Source organism: Melanostigma gelatinosum, assembly GCF_949748355.1.
Source record: "Melanostigma gelatinosum genome assembly, chromosome: 1".
In the NCBI taxonomy this organism is placed as follows: Eukaryota; Metazoa; Chordata; class Actinopteri; order Perciformes; family Zoarcidae; genus Melanostigma; species Melanostigma gelatinosum.
This window is the reverse complement of record NC_136634.1, coordinates 755,732-772,332: the sequence shown is the minus strand read 5'-3', so window position 1 is coordinate 772,332 and position 16,601 is coordinate 755,732. Positions and strand designations below refer to the sequence as shown.

The window sequence follows — 16,601 nt, the reverse complement described above, 5'->3', positions numbered from 1 at the left end:
GAAAACACATTTATTTATAGTTTTTATTGACTAAATTAACACCGTAGGTCTCTGAGTTGATATACACTTTATACTTAGTATTTAAAGAACTTAAAACACATGTAGAAGAATGTTTCGTTCAGAATGAAGAAGCTCTACTGAAGCTTGTGTTTACACACAATGTGGGCTCACGTTATGAACACTTGAAGTTTTATACATATCAGTGCTGGTCAAGTTAACGCGTTAATATCGCGTTAACGCATTCATTCATTCACGCTGACAATTATTTTATCGCACGTAAATGCAGTTTACTTAAAAAATATTATTAAGCGGACATTTTTAACACAAGAACCAGCAGCGAGCGGTGAACAGCTGTTTGTGTGGCGTCTCTTCCGTCTCTTCACCTGCACTCCCCTGGGTCCTAAGTCCCTCCATGTACAGCTTCTTATCACCCTCTATGTACCAACGTACATTCATAACAAATACCACATATTACGGTAATCAGCGTTATTATGTGTCTGACCTAAATACCAAAGAAAGCAAAAAATAAATGATTCATTAAATGATTGTTTGAGTTTTTAAAGTGTTGTGTGTGTAATATGTATAATAAGCATCATTTAGTATCACTACTGAGAATCTATCAACATAAAAACATGACGTAGATAGGTTTGCAGTTCTCAAGATGTATATTTAAATATCATCTCTTCCACACATCAAGATAAAGTTATGAACTGAATATCTATGATCAGAATCATTATAACTGTGTTATAACTGCTGCTGTGTGAAGGGAATACTGCTGCAAACAACCTGATGTGTTTAAAGTGTTCACACACAATGTTATTGACCTTTAGTTCATAGAGCAGCACTTTAAAATAAAAGTGCACAATACACTACTTTATAATTCACTGTTGAACTTTGTGCATAACAATGAGATCAATCACGATTAAACATTGTCATCGTTGCCCAGCACAAATCCTCCTCCTCACGCTGGTCACCAGCCTGGCTCCTCCTCCTCACGCTGGTCACCAGCCTGGCTCCTCCTCCTCATGCTGGTCAGCAGCCTGGCTCCTCCTCCTCACGCTGGTCACCAGCCTGGCTCCTCCTCCTCACGCTGGTCACCAGCCTGGCTCCTCCTCCTCATGCTGGTCAGCAGCCTGGCTCCTCCTCCTCATGCTGGTCAGCAGCCTGGCTCCTCCTCCTCACGCTGGTCACCAGCCTGGCTCCTCCTCCTCATGCTGGTCACACACTGCTGTGGGATGCATTCCACTCCTCAAGCAGGATTTGTGGTAACTCAGCCAGCGTGGTTGTGTTGGTCACTCTGGCAGGAACAGCTGGTCACAAGTGTTCACTTGGGTTGAGGTCAGGACTGCTGGCGGACATTCCATCCTCTCACTCCCACATTCTGGAGGTCGTCTCTGATGGACCGCTCTGTGGGGGCGAGCGTCTTCATCTTAGAGGATGGAGTTCAGTCCCAGACTGTGGAGAAATGGGATTGCCACCAGTTGCAATGCCATTTCACTGCAGTGTGTGAGCAGCATGAGGAGGAGGAGCCAGGCTGGTGTGGCTGTGTGTGGTTCTTCCGCACGCTACTGAGGCTCCTGTTTAAATGAATCAATTGTGAAATTGCCAATAAGTCGTGTTCCTTCCTTGTTACTGATGGACTTCAATCATCCAATCCACCAAACAACCAAACAAGAGTCAACAGCAGAATAAGCTGTTTGGCAGAGAAGATTTGGCAAATAACCCACATACTCAGCTGTGCTGCTCATCCCATAAATGCATGTTCCTTATGAATGTGTCACCGTTTGAAAGGTAAATAAACAGGCTTTCCAACATTTTAACATTCATTACCAAGAAGCATCGTTACAACAGAGAAATAATCTACCAAACACTCATTTACAAACTTTTTGTTCTATGGTTATATATATATATATATATATATATATATATATATATATATATATATATATATATATATAGATCATCATCATGTCATTCAGTCACGTGAGGCTGATCATTCCTGAGTGTTTGAGTTTTATCCTTTAAGAGAAACAACAATCATATTCTGGGTTATTTAATAATGACGCCACAATCACAATTTCCAAACGTACAGACACAAATAATTCATAAATAAGACGATCGCATTCTGCCGGCAGAAATGGATCCTGAGCTTCTAAACAGAACACAGAACACAGTTTAACAGACTACAGAGAGAAACACTCTACAGTGATGATCACTGTGTCTTTATTAGTTATTATATTATTAGTTACTGTTATTAAGTACAGTGGTGATCACTGTGTGTCTTTATTAGTTATTATATTATTAGTTACTGTTATTAAGTACAGTGGTGATCACTGTGTGTCTTTATTAGTTATTATATTATTAGTTACTGTTATTAAGTACAGTGGTGATCACTGTGTGTCTTTATTAGTTATTATATTATTAGTTACTGTTATTAAGTACAGTGGTGATCACTGTGTGTCGTTATTAGTTATTATATTATTAGTTACTGTTATTAAGTACAGTGGTGATCACTGTGTCTTTATTAGTTATTATATTATTAGTTACTGTTATTAAGTACAGTGGTGATCACTGTGTGTCTTTATTAGTTATTATATTATTAGTTACTGTTATTAAGTACAGTGGTGATCACTGTGTGTCTTTATTAGTTATTATATTATTAGTTACTGTTATTAAGTACAGTGGTGATCACTGTGTGTCGTTATTAGTTATTATATTATTAGTTACTGTTATTAAGTACAGTGGTGATCACTGTGTCTTTATTAGTTATTATATTATTAGTTACTGTTATTAAGTACAGTGGTGATCACTGTGTGTCTTTATTAGTTATTATATTATTAGTTGTTGTTATTAAGTACAGTGGTGATCACTGTGTGTCTTTATTAGTTATTATATTATTAGTTACTGTTATTAAGTACAGTGGTGATCACTGTGTCTTTATTAGTTATTATATTATTAGTTACTGTTATTAAGTACAGTGGTGATCACTGTGTGTCTTTATTAGTTATTATATTATTAGTTACTGTTATTAAGTACAGTGGTGATCACTGTGTGTCTTTATTAGTTATTATATTATTAGTAACTGTTATTAAGTACAGTGGTGATCACTGTGTCTTTATTAGTTATTATATTATTAGTTACTGTTATTAAGTACAGTGGTGATCACTGTGTGTCTTTATTAGTTATTATATTATTAGTTACTGTTATTAAGTACAGTGGTGATCACTGTGTGTCGTTATTAGTTATTATATTATTAGTTACTGTTATTAAGTACAGTGGTGATCACTGTGTCTTTATTAGTTATTATATTATTAGTTACTGTTATTAAGTACAGTGGTGATCACTGTGTGTCTTTATTAGTTATTATATTATTAGTTGCTGTTATTAAGTACAGTGGTGATCACTGTGTGTCTTTATTAGTTATTATATTATTAGTTACTGTTATTAAGTACAGTGGTGATCACTGTGTGTCTTTATTAGTTATTATATTATTAGTTACTGTTATTAAGTACAGTGGTGATCACTGTGTGTCTTTATTAGTTATTATATTATTAGTTACTGTTATTAAGTACAGTGGTGATCACTGTGTGTCTTTATTAGTTATTATATTATTAGTTACTGTTATTAAGTACAGTGGTGATCACTGTGTGTCGTTATTAGTTATTATATTATTAGTTACTGTTATTAAGTACAGTGGTGATCACTGTGTGTCTTTATTAGTTATTATATTATTAGTTACTGTTATTAAGTACAGTGGTGATCACTGTGTGTCTTTATTAGTTATTATATTATTAGTTACTGTTATTAAGTACAGTGATGATCACTGTGTGTCTTTATTAGTTATTATATTATTAGTTACTGTTATTAAGTACAGTGGTGATCACTGTGTCTTTATTAGTTATTATATTATTAGTTACTGTTATTAAGTACAGTGGTGATCACTGTGTGTCTTTATTAGTTATTATATTATTAGTTACTGTTATTAAGTACAGTGGTGATCACTGTGTGTCGTTATTAGTTATTATATTATTAGTTACTGTTATTAAGTACAGTGGTGATCACTGTGTGTCTTTATTAGTTATTATATTATTAGTTACTGTTATTAAGTACAGTGGTGATCACTGTGTGTCTTTATTAGTTATTATATTATTAGTTACTGTTATTAAGTACAGTGGTGATCACTGTGTGTCTTTATTAGTTATTATATTATTAGTAACTGTTATTAAGTACAGTGGTGATCACTGTGTGTCTTTATTAGTTATTATATTATTAGTTACTGTTATTAAGTACAGTGATGATCACTGTGTGTCTTTATTAGTTATTATATTATTAGTTACTGTTATTAAGTACAGTGGTGATCACTGTGTGTCTTTATTAGTTATTATATTATTAGTTACTGTTATTAAGTACAGTGGTGATCACTGTGTGTCTTTATTAGTTATTATATTATTAGTTACTGTTATTAAGTACAGTGGTGATCACTGTGTGTCTTTATCAGTTATTATATTATTAGTTACTGTTATTAAGTACAGTGGTGATCACTGTGTGTCTTTATTAGTTATTATGTTATTAGTTACTGTTATTAAGTACAGTGGTGATCACTGTGTGTCTTTATTAGTTATTATATTATTAGTTGCTGTTATTAAGTACAGTGATGATCACTGTGTGTCTTTATTAGTTATTATATTATTAGTTACTGTTATTAAGTACAGTGGTGATCACTGTGTGTCTTTATCAGTTATTATATTATTAGTTACTGTTATTAAGTACAGTGGTGATCACTGTGTGTCTTTATCAGTTATTATATTATTAGTTACTGTTATTAAGTACAGTGATGATCACTGTGTGTCTTTATTAGTTATTATATTATTAGTTACTGTTATTAAGTACAGTGGTGATCACTGTGTGTCTTTATTAGTTATTATATTATTAGTTACTGTTATTAAGTACAGTGGTGATCACTGTGTGTCTTTATCAGTTATTATATTATTAGTTACTGTTATTAAGTACAGTGGTGATCACTGTGTGTCTTTATTAGTTATTATATTATTAGTTGCTGTTATTAAGTACAGTGATGATCACTGTCTTTATTAGTTATTATATTATTAGTTACTGTTATTAAGTACAGTGGTGATCACTGTGTGTCTTTATCAGTTATTATATTATTAGTTACTGTTATTAAGTACAGTGGTGATCACTGTGTGTCTTTATCAGTTATTATATTATTAGTTACTGTTATTAAGTACAGTGATGATCACTGTGTGTCTTTATTAGTTATTATATTATTAGTTACTGTTATTAAGTACAGTGGTGATCACTGTGTGTCTTTATTAGTTATTATATTATTAGTAACTGTTATTAAGTACAGTGGTGATCACTGTGTGTCTTTATTAGTTATTATATTATTAGTAACTGTTATTAAGTACAGTGGTGATCACTGTGTGTCTTTATTAGTTATTATATTATTAGTAACTGTTATTAAGTACAGTGGTGATCACTGTGTGTCTTTATTAGTTATTATATTATTAGTAACTGTTATTAAGTACAGTGGTGATCACTGTGTGTCTTTATTAGTTATTATATTATTAGTAACTGTTATTAAGTACAGTGGTGATCACTGTGTGTCTTTATTAGTTATTATATTATTAGTAACTGTTATTAAGTACAGTGATGATCACTGTGTGTCTTTATTAGTTTTTATATTATTAGTTACTGTTATTAAGTACAGTGGTGATCACTGTGTCTTTATTAGTTATTATATTATTAGTTGCTGTTATTAAGTACAGTGGTGATCACTGTGTGTCTTTATTAGTTATTATATTATTAGTTACTGTTATTAAGTACAGTGGTGATCACTGTGTGTCTTTATTAGTTATTATATTATTAGTTACTGTTATTAAGTACAGTGGTGATCACTGTGTGTCTTTATTAGTTATTATATTATTAGTTACTGTTATTAAGTACAGTGATGATCACTGTGTGTCTTTATTAGTTATTATATTATTAGTTACTGTTATTAAGTACAGTGGTGATCACTGTGTGTCTTTATTAGTTATTATATTATTAGTTACTGTTATTAAGTACAGTGGTGATCACTGTGTCTTTATTAGTTATTATATTATTAGTTACTGTTATTAAGTACAGTGGTGATCACTGTGTGTCTTTATTAGTTATTATATTATTAGTTACTGTTATTAAGTACAGTGGTGATCACTGTGTGTCTTTATTAGTTATTATATTATTAGTTACTGTTATTAAGTACAGTGGTGATCACTGTGTGTCTTTATTAGTTATTATATTATTAGTTACTGTTATTAAGTACAGTGGTGATCACTGTGTGTCTTTATTAGTTATTATATTATTAGTTACTGTTATTAAGTACAGTGGTGATCACTGTGTGTCTTTATTAGTTATTATATTATTAGTAACTGTTATTAAGTACAGTGGTGATCACTGTGTGTCTTTATCAGTTATTATATTATTAGTTACTGTTATTAAGTACAGTGGTGATCACTGTGTGTCTTTATCAGTTATTATATTATTAGTTACTGTTATTAAGTACAGTGATGATCACTGTGTGTCTTTATTAGTTATTATATTATTAGTTACTGTTATTAAGTACAGTGGTGATCACTGTGTGTCTTTATTAGTTATTATATTATTAGTAACTGTTATTAAGTACAGTGGTGATCACTGTGTGTCTTTATTAGTTATTATATTATTAGTAACTGTTATTAAGTACAGTGGTGATCACTGTGTGTCTTTATCAGTTATTATATTATTAGTTACTGTTATTAAGTACAGTGGTGATCACTGTGTGTCTTTATCAGTTATTATATTATTAGTTACTGTTATTAAGTACAGTGGTGATCACTGTGTGTCTTTATCAGTTATTATATTATTAGTTACTGTTATTAAGTACAGTGGTGATCACTGTGTGTCTTTATTAGTTATTATATTATTAGTTACTGTTATTAAGTACAGTGGTGATCACTGTGTGTCTTTATCAGTTATTATATTATTAGTTACTGTTATTAAGTACAGTGATGATCACTGTGTGTCTTTATCAGTTATTATATTATTAGTTACTGTTATTAAGTACAGTGGTGATCACTGTGTGTCTTTATTAGTTATTATATTATTAGTAACTGTTATTAAGTACAGTGGTGATCACTGTGTGTCTTTATTAGTTATTATATTATTAGTAACTGTTATTAAGTACAGTGGTGATCACTGTGTGTCTTTATTAGTTATTATATTATTAGTAACTGTTATTAAGTACAGTGGTGATCACTGTGTGTCTTTATTAGTTTTTATATTATTAGTTACTGTTATTAAGTACAGTGGTGATCACTGTGTGTCTTTATTAGTTATTATATTATTAGTTGCTGTTATTAAGTACAGTGGTGATCACTGTGTGTCTTTATTAGTTATTATATTATTAGTTACTGTTATTAAGTACAGTGATGATCACTGTGTGTCTTTATTAGTTATTATATTATTAGTTACTGTTATTAAGTACAGTGGTGATCACTGTGTCTTTATTAGTTATTATATTATTAGTTACTGTTATTAAGTACAGTGGTGATCACTGTGTCTTTATTAGTTATTATATTATTAGTTACTGTTATTAAGTACAGTGATGATCACTGTGTGTCTTTATTAGTTATTATATTATTAGTTACTGTTATTAAGTACAGTGATGATCACTGTGTGTCTTTATTAGTTATTATATTATTAGTTGTTGTTATTAAGTACAGTGGTGATCACTGTGTGTCTTTATTAGTTATTATATTATTAGTTGCTGTTATTAAGTACAGTGGTGATCACTGTGTGTCTTTATTAGTTATTACATTATTAGTTACTGTTATTAAGTACAGTGGTGATCACTGTGTGTCTTTATTAGTTATTATATTATTAGTTGCTGTTATTAAGTACAGTGGTGATCACTGTGTGTCTTTATTAGTTATTATATTATTAGTTACTGTTATTAAGTACAGTGGTGATCACTGTGTGTCTTTATTAGTTATTATATTATTAGTTACTGTTATTAAGTACAGTGGTGATCACTGTGTGTCTTTATTAGTTATTATATTATTAGTTACTGTTATTAAGTACAGTGGTGATCACTGTGTGTCTTTATTAGTTATTACATTATTAGTTACTGTTATTAAGTACAGTGGTGATCACTGTGTGTCTTTATTAGTTATTATATTATTAGTTGCTGTTATTAAGTACAGTGGTGATCACTGTGTGTCTTTATTAGTTATTATATTATTAGTTACTGTTATTAAGTACAGTGGTGATCACTGTGTGTCTTTATTAGTTATTATATTATTAGTTGCTGTTATTAAGTACAGTGGTGATCACTGTGTGTCTTTATTAGTTATTATATTATTAGTTGTTGTTATTAAGTACAGTGATGATCACTGTGTGTCTTTATTAGTTATTATATTATTAGTTACTGTTATTAAGTACAGTGGTGATCACTGTGTGTCTTTATTAGTTATTATATTATTAGTTACTGTTATTAAGTACAGTGGTGATCACTGTGTGTCTTTATTAGTTATTATATTATTAGTTACTGTTATTAAGTACAGTGGTGATCACTGTGTGTCTTTATTAGTTATTATATTATTAGTTGTTGTTATTAAGTACAGTGATGATCACTGTGTGTCTTTATTAGTTATTATATTATTAGTTACTGTTATTAAGTACAGTGATGATCACTGTGTGTCTTTATTAGTTATTATATTATTAGTTACTGTTATTAAGTACAGTGGTGATCACTGTGTGTCTTTATTAGTTATTATATTATTAGTTGTTGTTATTAAGTACAGTGATGATCACTGTGTGTCTTTATTAGTTATTATATTATTAGTTACTGTTATTAAGTACAGTGATGATCACTGTGTGTCTTTATTAGTTATTATATTATTAGTTACTGTTATTAAGTACAGTGGTGATCACTGTGTGTCTTTATTAGTTATTATATTATTAGTTACTGTTATTAAGTACAGTGGTGATCACTGTGTGTCTTTATTAGTTATTATATTATTAGTTACTGTTATTAAGTACAGTGGTGATCACTGTGTCTTTATTAGTTATTATATTATTAGTTACTGTTATTAAGTACAGTGGTGATCACTGTGTCTTTATTAGTTATTATATTATTAGTTACTGTTATTAAGTACAGTGATGATCACTGTGTGTCTTTATTAGTTATTATATTATTAGTTACTGTTATTAAGTACAGTGATGATCACTGTGTGTCTTTATTAGTTATTATATTATTAGTTACTGTTATTAAGTACAGTGATGATCACTGTGTGTCTTTATTAGTTATTATATTATTAGTTGTTGTTATTAAGTACAGTGGTGATCACTGTGTGTCTTTATTAGTTATTATATTATTAGTTGCTGTTATTAAGTACAGTGGTGATCACTGTGTGTCTTTATTAGTTATTATATTATTAGTTACTGTTATTAAGTACAGTGGTGATCACTGTGTGTCTTTATTAGTTATTACATTATTAGTTGCTGTTATTAAGTACAGTGGTGATCACTGTGTGTCTTTATTAGTTATTATATTATTAGTTACTGTTATTAAGTACAGTGGTGATCACTGTGTGTCTTTATTAGTTATTATATTATTAGTTACTGTTATTAAGTACAGTGGTGATCACTGTGTGTCTTTATTAGTTATTATATTATTAGTTACTGTTATTAAGTACAGTGGTGATCACTGTGTGTCTTTATTAGTTATTATATTATTAGTTACTGTTATTAAGTACAGTGGTGATCACTGTGTGTCTTTATTAGTTATTATATTATTAGTTACTGTTATTAAGTACAGTGGTGATCACTGTGTGTCTTTATTAGTTATTATATTATTAGTTACTGTTATTAAGTACAGTGGTGATCACTGTGTGTCTTTATTAGTTATTATATTATTAGTAACTGTTATTAAGTACAGTGATGATCACTGTGTGTCTTTATTAGTTATTATATTATTAGTAACTGTTATTAAGTACAGTGGTGATCACTGTGTGTCTTTATTAGTTATTATATTATTAGTTACTGTTATTAAGTACAGTGATGATCACTGTGTGTCTTTATTAGTTATTATATTATTAGTTACTGTTATTAAGTACAGTGGTGATCACTGTGTGTCTTTATTAGTTATTATATTATTAGTTACTGTTATTAAGTACAATAACTAATAATATAGTTACTGTAATATAGTTAGTATTATATGATTAGTTACTGTTATTAAGTACAGTGGTGATCACTGTGTGTCTATTAGTTATTTGTATTATTAGTTGCTGTTATTAAGTACAGTGATCATGTGAACACACACTTATCTAAAGTCTCTCCAGCTGTTGAAGCAGAGGATCAGCTGATCCAGCTGTGATCAGCTGATCCTCCGTCATCAGAAACAGACTTCGCGTCACGTGATGCTTCAGAGGAAAGGACGTCTCATGTCTCCTAACACATATCTCCTCGTTCCGCTCTCCTCGCATGGTTTCCTCCATGCATCCCTGGTGGGAGGGACTAAGACGCAAGGAAAGGACCCAAGTGAGGGAAACGGATGCAGTTAAGAGACTTGGGATGTACCCCTGGTGTTTAACATGTTTACATATTGCTATGAATTGTGGGTAATTCCCTCAGGCTGCAGAAAGCTGCCTTACAGAAAGGTTTATAACGAGCTGCTATGTTGTAGTTCTTGGCTGTGACCAGCAGGTGTCTCTCTGCTCTCTGACTGTCTCTGGTCTTCTTCTACAGAAACTGGTTGCCCAGATGAAGCAGGACCCTCAGGTAAGAAGTGACTCAGGTGTTTCCTTTAGTCTCAGGTGTTTCCTTTAGTCTCAGGTGTTTCCTTCAGTCTCAGGTGTTTCCTTTTGTCTCAGGTGTTTTCTTCAGTCTCAGGTGTTTCCTTTAGTCTCAGGTGTTTCCTTTAGTCTCAGGTGTTTCCTTCAGTCTCAGGTGTTTCCTTTAGTCTCAGGTGTTTCCTTTAGTCTCAGGTGTTCAGTCTCAGGTGTTTCCTTCAGTCTCAGGTGTTTCCTTTAGTCTCAGGTGTTTAGTCTCAGGTGTTTCCTTCAGTCTCAGGTGTTTCCTTTAGTCTCAGGTGTTTAATCTCAGGTATTTCCTTCAGTCTCAGGTGTTTCCTTCAGTCTCAGGTGTTTCCTTCAGTCTCAGGTGTTTCCTTCAGTCTCAGGTGTTTCCTTTAGTCTCAGGTGTTTCCTTCAGTCTCAGGTGTTCAGTCTCAGGTGTTTCCTTTAGTCTCAGGTGTTTCCTTCAGTCTCAGGTGTTTAGTCTCAGGTGTTTCCTTCAGTCTCAGGTGTTTCCTTCAGTCTCAGGTGTTCAGTCTCAGGTGTTTCCTTTCGTCTCAGGTGTTTCCTTCAGTCTCAGGTGTTTAGTCTCAGGTGTTTCCTTCAGTCTCAGGTGTTTCCTTCAGTCTCAGGTGTTTCCTTTAGTCTCAGGTATTTCCTTTAGTCTCAGGTGTTTCCTTCAGTCTCAGGTGTTCAGTCTCAGGTGTTTCCTTTAGTCTCAGGTGTTTCCTTCAGTCTCAGGTGTTCAGTCTCAGGTGTTTCCTTTCGTCTCAGGTGTTTCCTTCAGTCTCAGGTGTTTAGTCTCAGGTGTTTCCTTTAGTCTCAGGTGTTTCCTTCAGTCTCAGGTGTTTAGTCTCAGGTGTTTCCTTTAGTCTCAGGTGTTTCCTTTAGTCTCAGGTGTTTAGTCTCGGGTGTTTCCTTTAGTCTCAGGTGTTTCCTTTAGTCTCACGTGTTTCCTTCAGTCTCAGGTGTTTCCTTCAGTCTCAGGTGTTTCCTTTAGTGCCAGGTGTTGAGTCTCAGGTGTTTCCTTTAGTCTCAGGTGTTCAGTCTCAGGTGTTTCCTTTAGTCTCAGGTGTTTCCTTTAGTCTCAGGTGTTTCCTTTAGTCTCAGGTGTTTCCTTTAGTCTCATGTATTTCCTTTAGTCTCAGGTGTTTCCTTCAGTCTCAGGTGTTCAGTCTCAGGTGTTTCCTTTCGTCTCAGGTGTTTCCTTCAGTCTCAGGTGTTTAGTCTCAGGTGTTTCCTTTAGTCTCAGGTGTTTCCTTTAGTCTCAGGTGTTTCCTTCAGTCTCAGGTGTTTCCTTTTGTCTCAGGTGTTTCCTTCAGTCTCAGGTGTTTAGTCTCAGGTGTTTCCTTTAGTCTCAGGTGTTTCCTTTAGTCTCAGGTGTTTCCTTCAGTCTCAGGTGTTTAGTCTCAGGTGTTTCCTTCAGTCTCAGGTGTTTCCTTCAGTCTCAGGTGTTTCCTTTAGTCTCAGGTGTTTCCTTCAGTCTCAGGTGTTTAGTCTCAGGTGTTTCCTTCAGTCTCAGGTGATCAGTCTCAGGTGTTTCCTTTCGTCTCAGGTGTTTCCTTCAGTCTCAGGTGTTTAGTCTCAGGTGTTTCCTTTAGTCTCAGGTGTTTCCTTTAGTCTCAGGTGTTTCCTTCAGTCTCAGGTGTTTCCTTTTGTCTCAGGTGTTTCCTTCAGTCTCAGGTGTTTAGTCTCAGGTGTTTCCTTTAGTCTCAGGTGTTTCCTTCAGTCTCAGGTGTTTAGTCTCAGGTGTTTCCTTCAGTCTCAGGTGTTTCCTTTAGTCTCAGGTGTTTCCTTCAGTCTCAGGTGTTTAGTCTCAGGTGTTTCCTTCAGTCTCAGGTGTTTCCTTCAGTCTCAGGTGTTTCCTTTAGTCTCAGGTGTTTCCTTCAGTCTCAGGTGTTTCCTTCAGTCTCAGGTGTTCAGTCTCAGGTGTTTCCTTTCGTCTCAGGTGTTTCCTTCAGTCTCAGGTGTTTCCTTCAGTCTCAGGTGTTTCCTTTAGTCTCAGGTGTTTCCTTTAGTCTCAGGTATTTCCTTCAGTCTCAGGTGTTTAGTCTCAGGTGTTTCCTTCAGTCTCAGGTGTTTCCTTTAGTCTCAGGTGTTTCCTTCAGTCTCAGGTGTTTAGTCTCAGGTGTTTCCTTCAGTCTCAGGTGTTTCCTTCAGTCTCAGGTGTTTCCTTTAGTCTCAGGTGTTTCCTTTAGTCTCAGGTGTTTCCTTCAGTCTCAGGTGTTTAGTCTCAGGTGTTTCCTTTAGTCTCACGTGTTTCCTTCAGTCTCAGGTGTTTCCTTTAGTCTCAGGTGTTTCCTTTAGTCTCAGGTGTTTCCTTCAGTCTCAGGTGTTTCCTTTAGTCTCAGGTGTTTCCTTCAGTCTCAGGTGTTTCCTTCAGTCTCAGGTGTTTCCTTTAGTCTCAGGTGTTTCCTTCAGTCTCAGGTGTTTCCTTCAGTCTCAGGTGTTTAGTCTCAGGTGTTTCCTTTAGTCTCACGTGTTTCCTTCAGTCTCAGGTGTTTCCTTTAGTCTCAGGTGTTTCCTTTAGTCTCAGGTGTTTCCTTTAGTCTCACGTGTTTCCTTCAGTCTCAGGTGTTTCCTTTAGTCTCAGGTGTTTCCTTTCGTCTCAGGTGTTTCCTTCAGTCTCAGGTGTTTCCTTTAGTCTCAGGTGTTTCCTTTAGTCTCAGGTGTTTCCTTCAGTCTCAGGTGTTTCCTTCAGTCTCAGGTGTTTCCTTTAGTCTCAGGTGTTTCCTTTCGTCTCAGGTGTTTCCTTCAGTCTCAGGTGTTTCCTTTAGTCTCAGGTGTTTCCTTTAGTCTCAGGTGTTTCCTTCAGTCTCAGGTGTTTCCTTCAGTCTCAGGTGTTTCCTTCAGTCTCAGGTGTTTAGTCTCAGGTGTTTCCTTTAGTCTCAGGTGTTTCCTTCAGTCTCAGGTGTTTAGTCTCAGGTGTTTCCTTCAGTCTCAGGTGTTTCCTTTAGTCTCAGGTGTTTCCTTTAGTCTCAGGTGTTTCCTTCAGTCTCAGGTGTTTAGTCTCAGGTGTTTCCTTCAGTCTCAGGTGTTTCCTTCAGTCTCAGGTGTTTCCTTTAGTCTCAGGTGTTTCCTTCAGTCTCAGGTGTTTCCTTCAGTCTCAGGTGTTCAGTCTCAGGTGTTTCCTTTCGTCTCAGGTGTTTCCTTCAGTCTCAGGTGTTTCCTTCAGTCTCAGGTGTTTCCTTTAGTCTCAGGTGTTTCCTTTAGTCTCAGGTATTTCCTTCAGTCTCAGGTGTTTAGTCTCAGGTGTTTCCTTCAGTCTCAGGTGTTTCCTTTAGTCTCAGGTGTTTCCTTCAGTCTCAGGTGTTTAGTCTCAGGTGTTTCCTTCAGTCTCAGGTGTTTCCTTCAGTCTCAGGTGTTTCCTTTAGTCTCAGGTGTTTCCTTTAGTCTCAGGTGTTTCCTTCAGTCTCAGGTGTTTAGTCTCAGGTGTTTCCTTTAGTCTCACGTGTTTCCTTCAGTCTCAGGTGTTTCCTTTAGTCTCAGGTGTTTCCTTTAGTCTCAGGTGTTTCCTTCAGTCTCAGGTGTTTCCTTTAGTCTCAGGTGTTTCCTTCAGTCTCAGGTGTTTCCTTCAGTCTCAGGTGTTTCCTTTAGTCTCAGGTGTTTCCTTCAGTCTCAGGTGTTTCCTTCAGTCTCAGGTGTTTAGTCTCAGGTGTTTCCTTTAGTCTCACGTGTTTCCTTCAGTCTCAGGTGTTTCCTTTAGTCTCAGGTGTTTCCTTTAGTCTCAGGTGTTTCCTTTAGTCTCACGTGTTTCCTTCAGTCTCAGGTGTTTCCTTTAGTCTCAGGTGTTTCCTTTCGTCTCAGGTGTTTCCTTCAGTCTCAGGTGTTTCCTTTAGTCTCAGGTGTTTCCTTTAGTCTCAGGTGTTTCCTTCAGTCTCAGGTGTTTCCTTCAGTCTCAGGTGTTTCCTTTAGTCTCAGGTGTTTCCTTTCGTCTCAGGTGTTTCCTTCAGTCTCAGGTGTTTCCTTTAGTCTCAGGTGTTTCCTTTAGTCTCAGGTGTTTCCTTCAGTCTCAGGTGTTTCCTTCAGTCTCAGGTGTTTCCTTCAGTCTCAGGTGTTTCCTTTAGTCTCATGTGTATTGATGACTGCAGCTGCTCTTTAAACTTTGGACTTTAACTGATTCCTGTTTTCAGAACGCAGATCTGAAGAAGCAGCTCCACGAACTTCAAGCCAAGATCACGGCGCTCAGTGAGAAGCAGGTACGTGTTTCTGCATGGTGGTGTTGTGGCTAGCACTGTCACCGCACACCATAGTGGGTCCGGTTTTGATTCCCGGCCTGGACGGGTCTTCTATCTGTCCAGGATCTCCGGGTTCCTCCTGGAGATCCTGGACAGATAGACAGAACTATATGAATGATGAATATATATATATATATATATATATATATATATATATATATATATATATATATATAGCAATCCTAAAGCAGAGGAAATCAATCAAGAGTTAACATTAACAGCAGGAAAACAAACGTCAGCCAACGTGTTTATTAACTTGCAGTAACACATGTGCATATACTTTATATTTTTTAAATAAGTTGTATAAATAACTTCTGTCAATTTAAATCAATAAAATAAAAAGGTGACATCACAACGGTCATCTCTGTGACAGCATGAACACATGAAGGATCTGCTGGTTGTGTTGTTGGTGAAGGCTTTGTGCAGGATGAGAGCTCATGTAACTAACTTAAGCACAGGATGGTCAAATGGAGATATCACAGACGGACTCATGTCTTCATTCAAAGCTGCGGCTGCTGAATGTTTGTCCATCGTTCTCTCCTCAGCTCCTGCTCTCTGTAACAAAACAAGAACAGAATCAGCAAAATACTCAAACTCAGTGTATTCGTGTGATTCATCTCAACGTTTGAAACGTTACCGGACTTAAAGTGATATTTCAGGTTCACAACCCGTCTACCTGAGCTCACGTTGGTCCGTTTATGTACATGATATGAAACATAAATCATCTGTAAAATATCACAAACTCAGTCAGATATCATTCAACCTCTGAGGTTTGACAGTGAAGTTATTCAAAGTTACTTTAAGGCTTAACTACGAGCTGCTAATTTCCTCTCTCCTCTCCTGTTTCCTCTCTCCTCTCCTGTTTCCTCTCCTCTCTCCTGTTTCCTCTCTCCTCTCCTGTTTCCTCTCCTCTCCTGTTTCCTCTCTCCTGTTTTCTCTCTCTCCTCTCCTTTCTCCTCTCCTCTCCTGTTTCCTCTCCTCTCCTCTCCTGTTTCCTCTCCTCTCCTCTCCTGTTTCCTCTCCTCTCCTGTTTCCTCTCCTCTCCTGTTTCCTCTCCTCTCCTCTCCTGTTTCCTCTCCTCTCATCTCCTGTTTCCTCTCCTCTCCTGTTTCCTCTCCTCTCCTCTCCTGTTTCCTCTCCTCTCATCTCCTGTTTCCTCTCCTCTCCTGTTTCCTCTCCTCTCCTGTTTCCTCTCTCCTCTCCTCTCCTCCCCTCTCCTCTCCTCTCTCCTCTCCTCTCCTCTGTTTCCGTTTCCGGTTGCGTGTGAGTGGTGGACGTGAGTGTGAGCGGCGCGGAGGTTTGATTCTTGTTTCACTGCTTTGGGATTTGTTCCTCTGTCTCTGCACATGATCAGGTGAGATATAAGCGGTGTGTTTATCGGTAGAACGTGTGGTTAGTGGTGTTGTTTGGCGTTGTTCGGGAGGATGGCGTCCTCCGAGACGCCGCGCCCGTCAATCCGGCACGGAGTCCGGGTAGTTCCACCGGACAGCAGCGTGTCAGTAGAGGAGGTGCTGCTGGCTGTGGGAGAACA

The 16,601-nt window shown here is 35.7% G+C and overlaps 1 protein-coding gene across 1 annotated transcript in view; it reads left to right on the top strand.

Annotated features, from left to right (window-relative positions):
* The window catches only part of phf21ab (PHD finger protein 21Ab), an 89,417-nt gene that overhangs the window by 45,477 nt on the left and 27,339 nt on the right, over window positions 1–16,601 (top strand). The window contains exons 5-6 of the mRNA XM_079271956.1: window positions 10,786–10,818; window positions 14,966–15,031. Of these exons, the coding sequence (XP_079128082.1) occupies window positions 10,786–10,818; window positions 14,966–15,031 (99 nt within the window). The remainder of the gene's footprint in view (window positions 1–10,785; window positions 10,819–14,965; window positions 15,032–16,601) is intronic.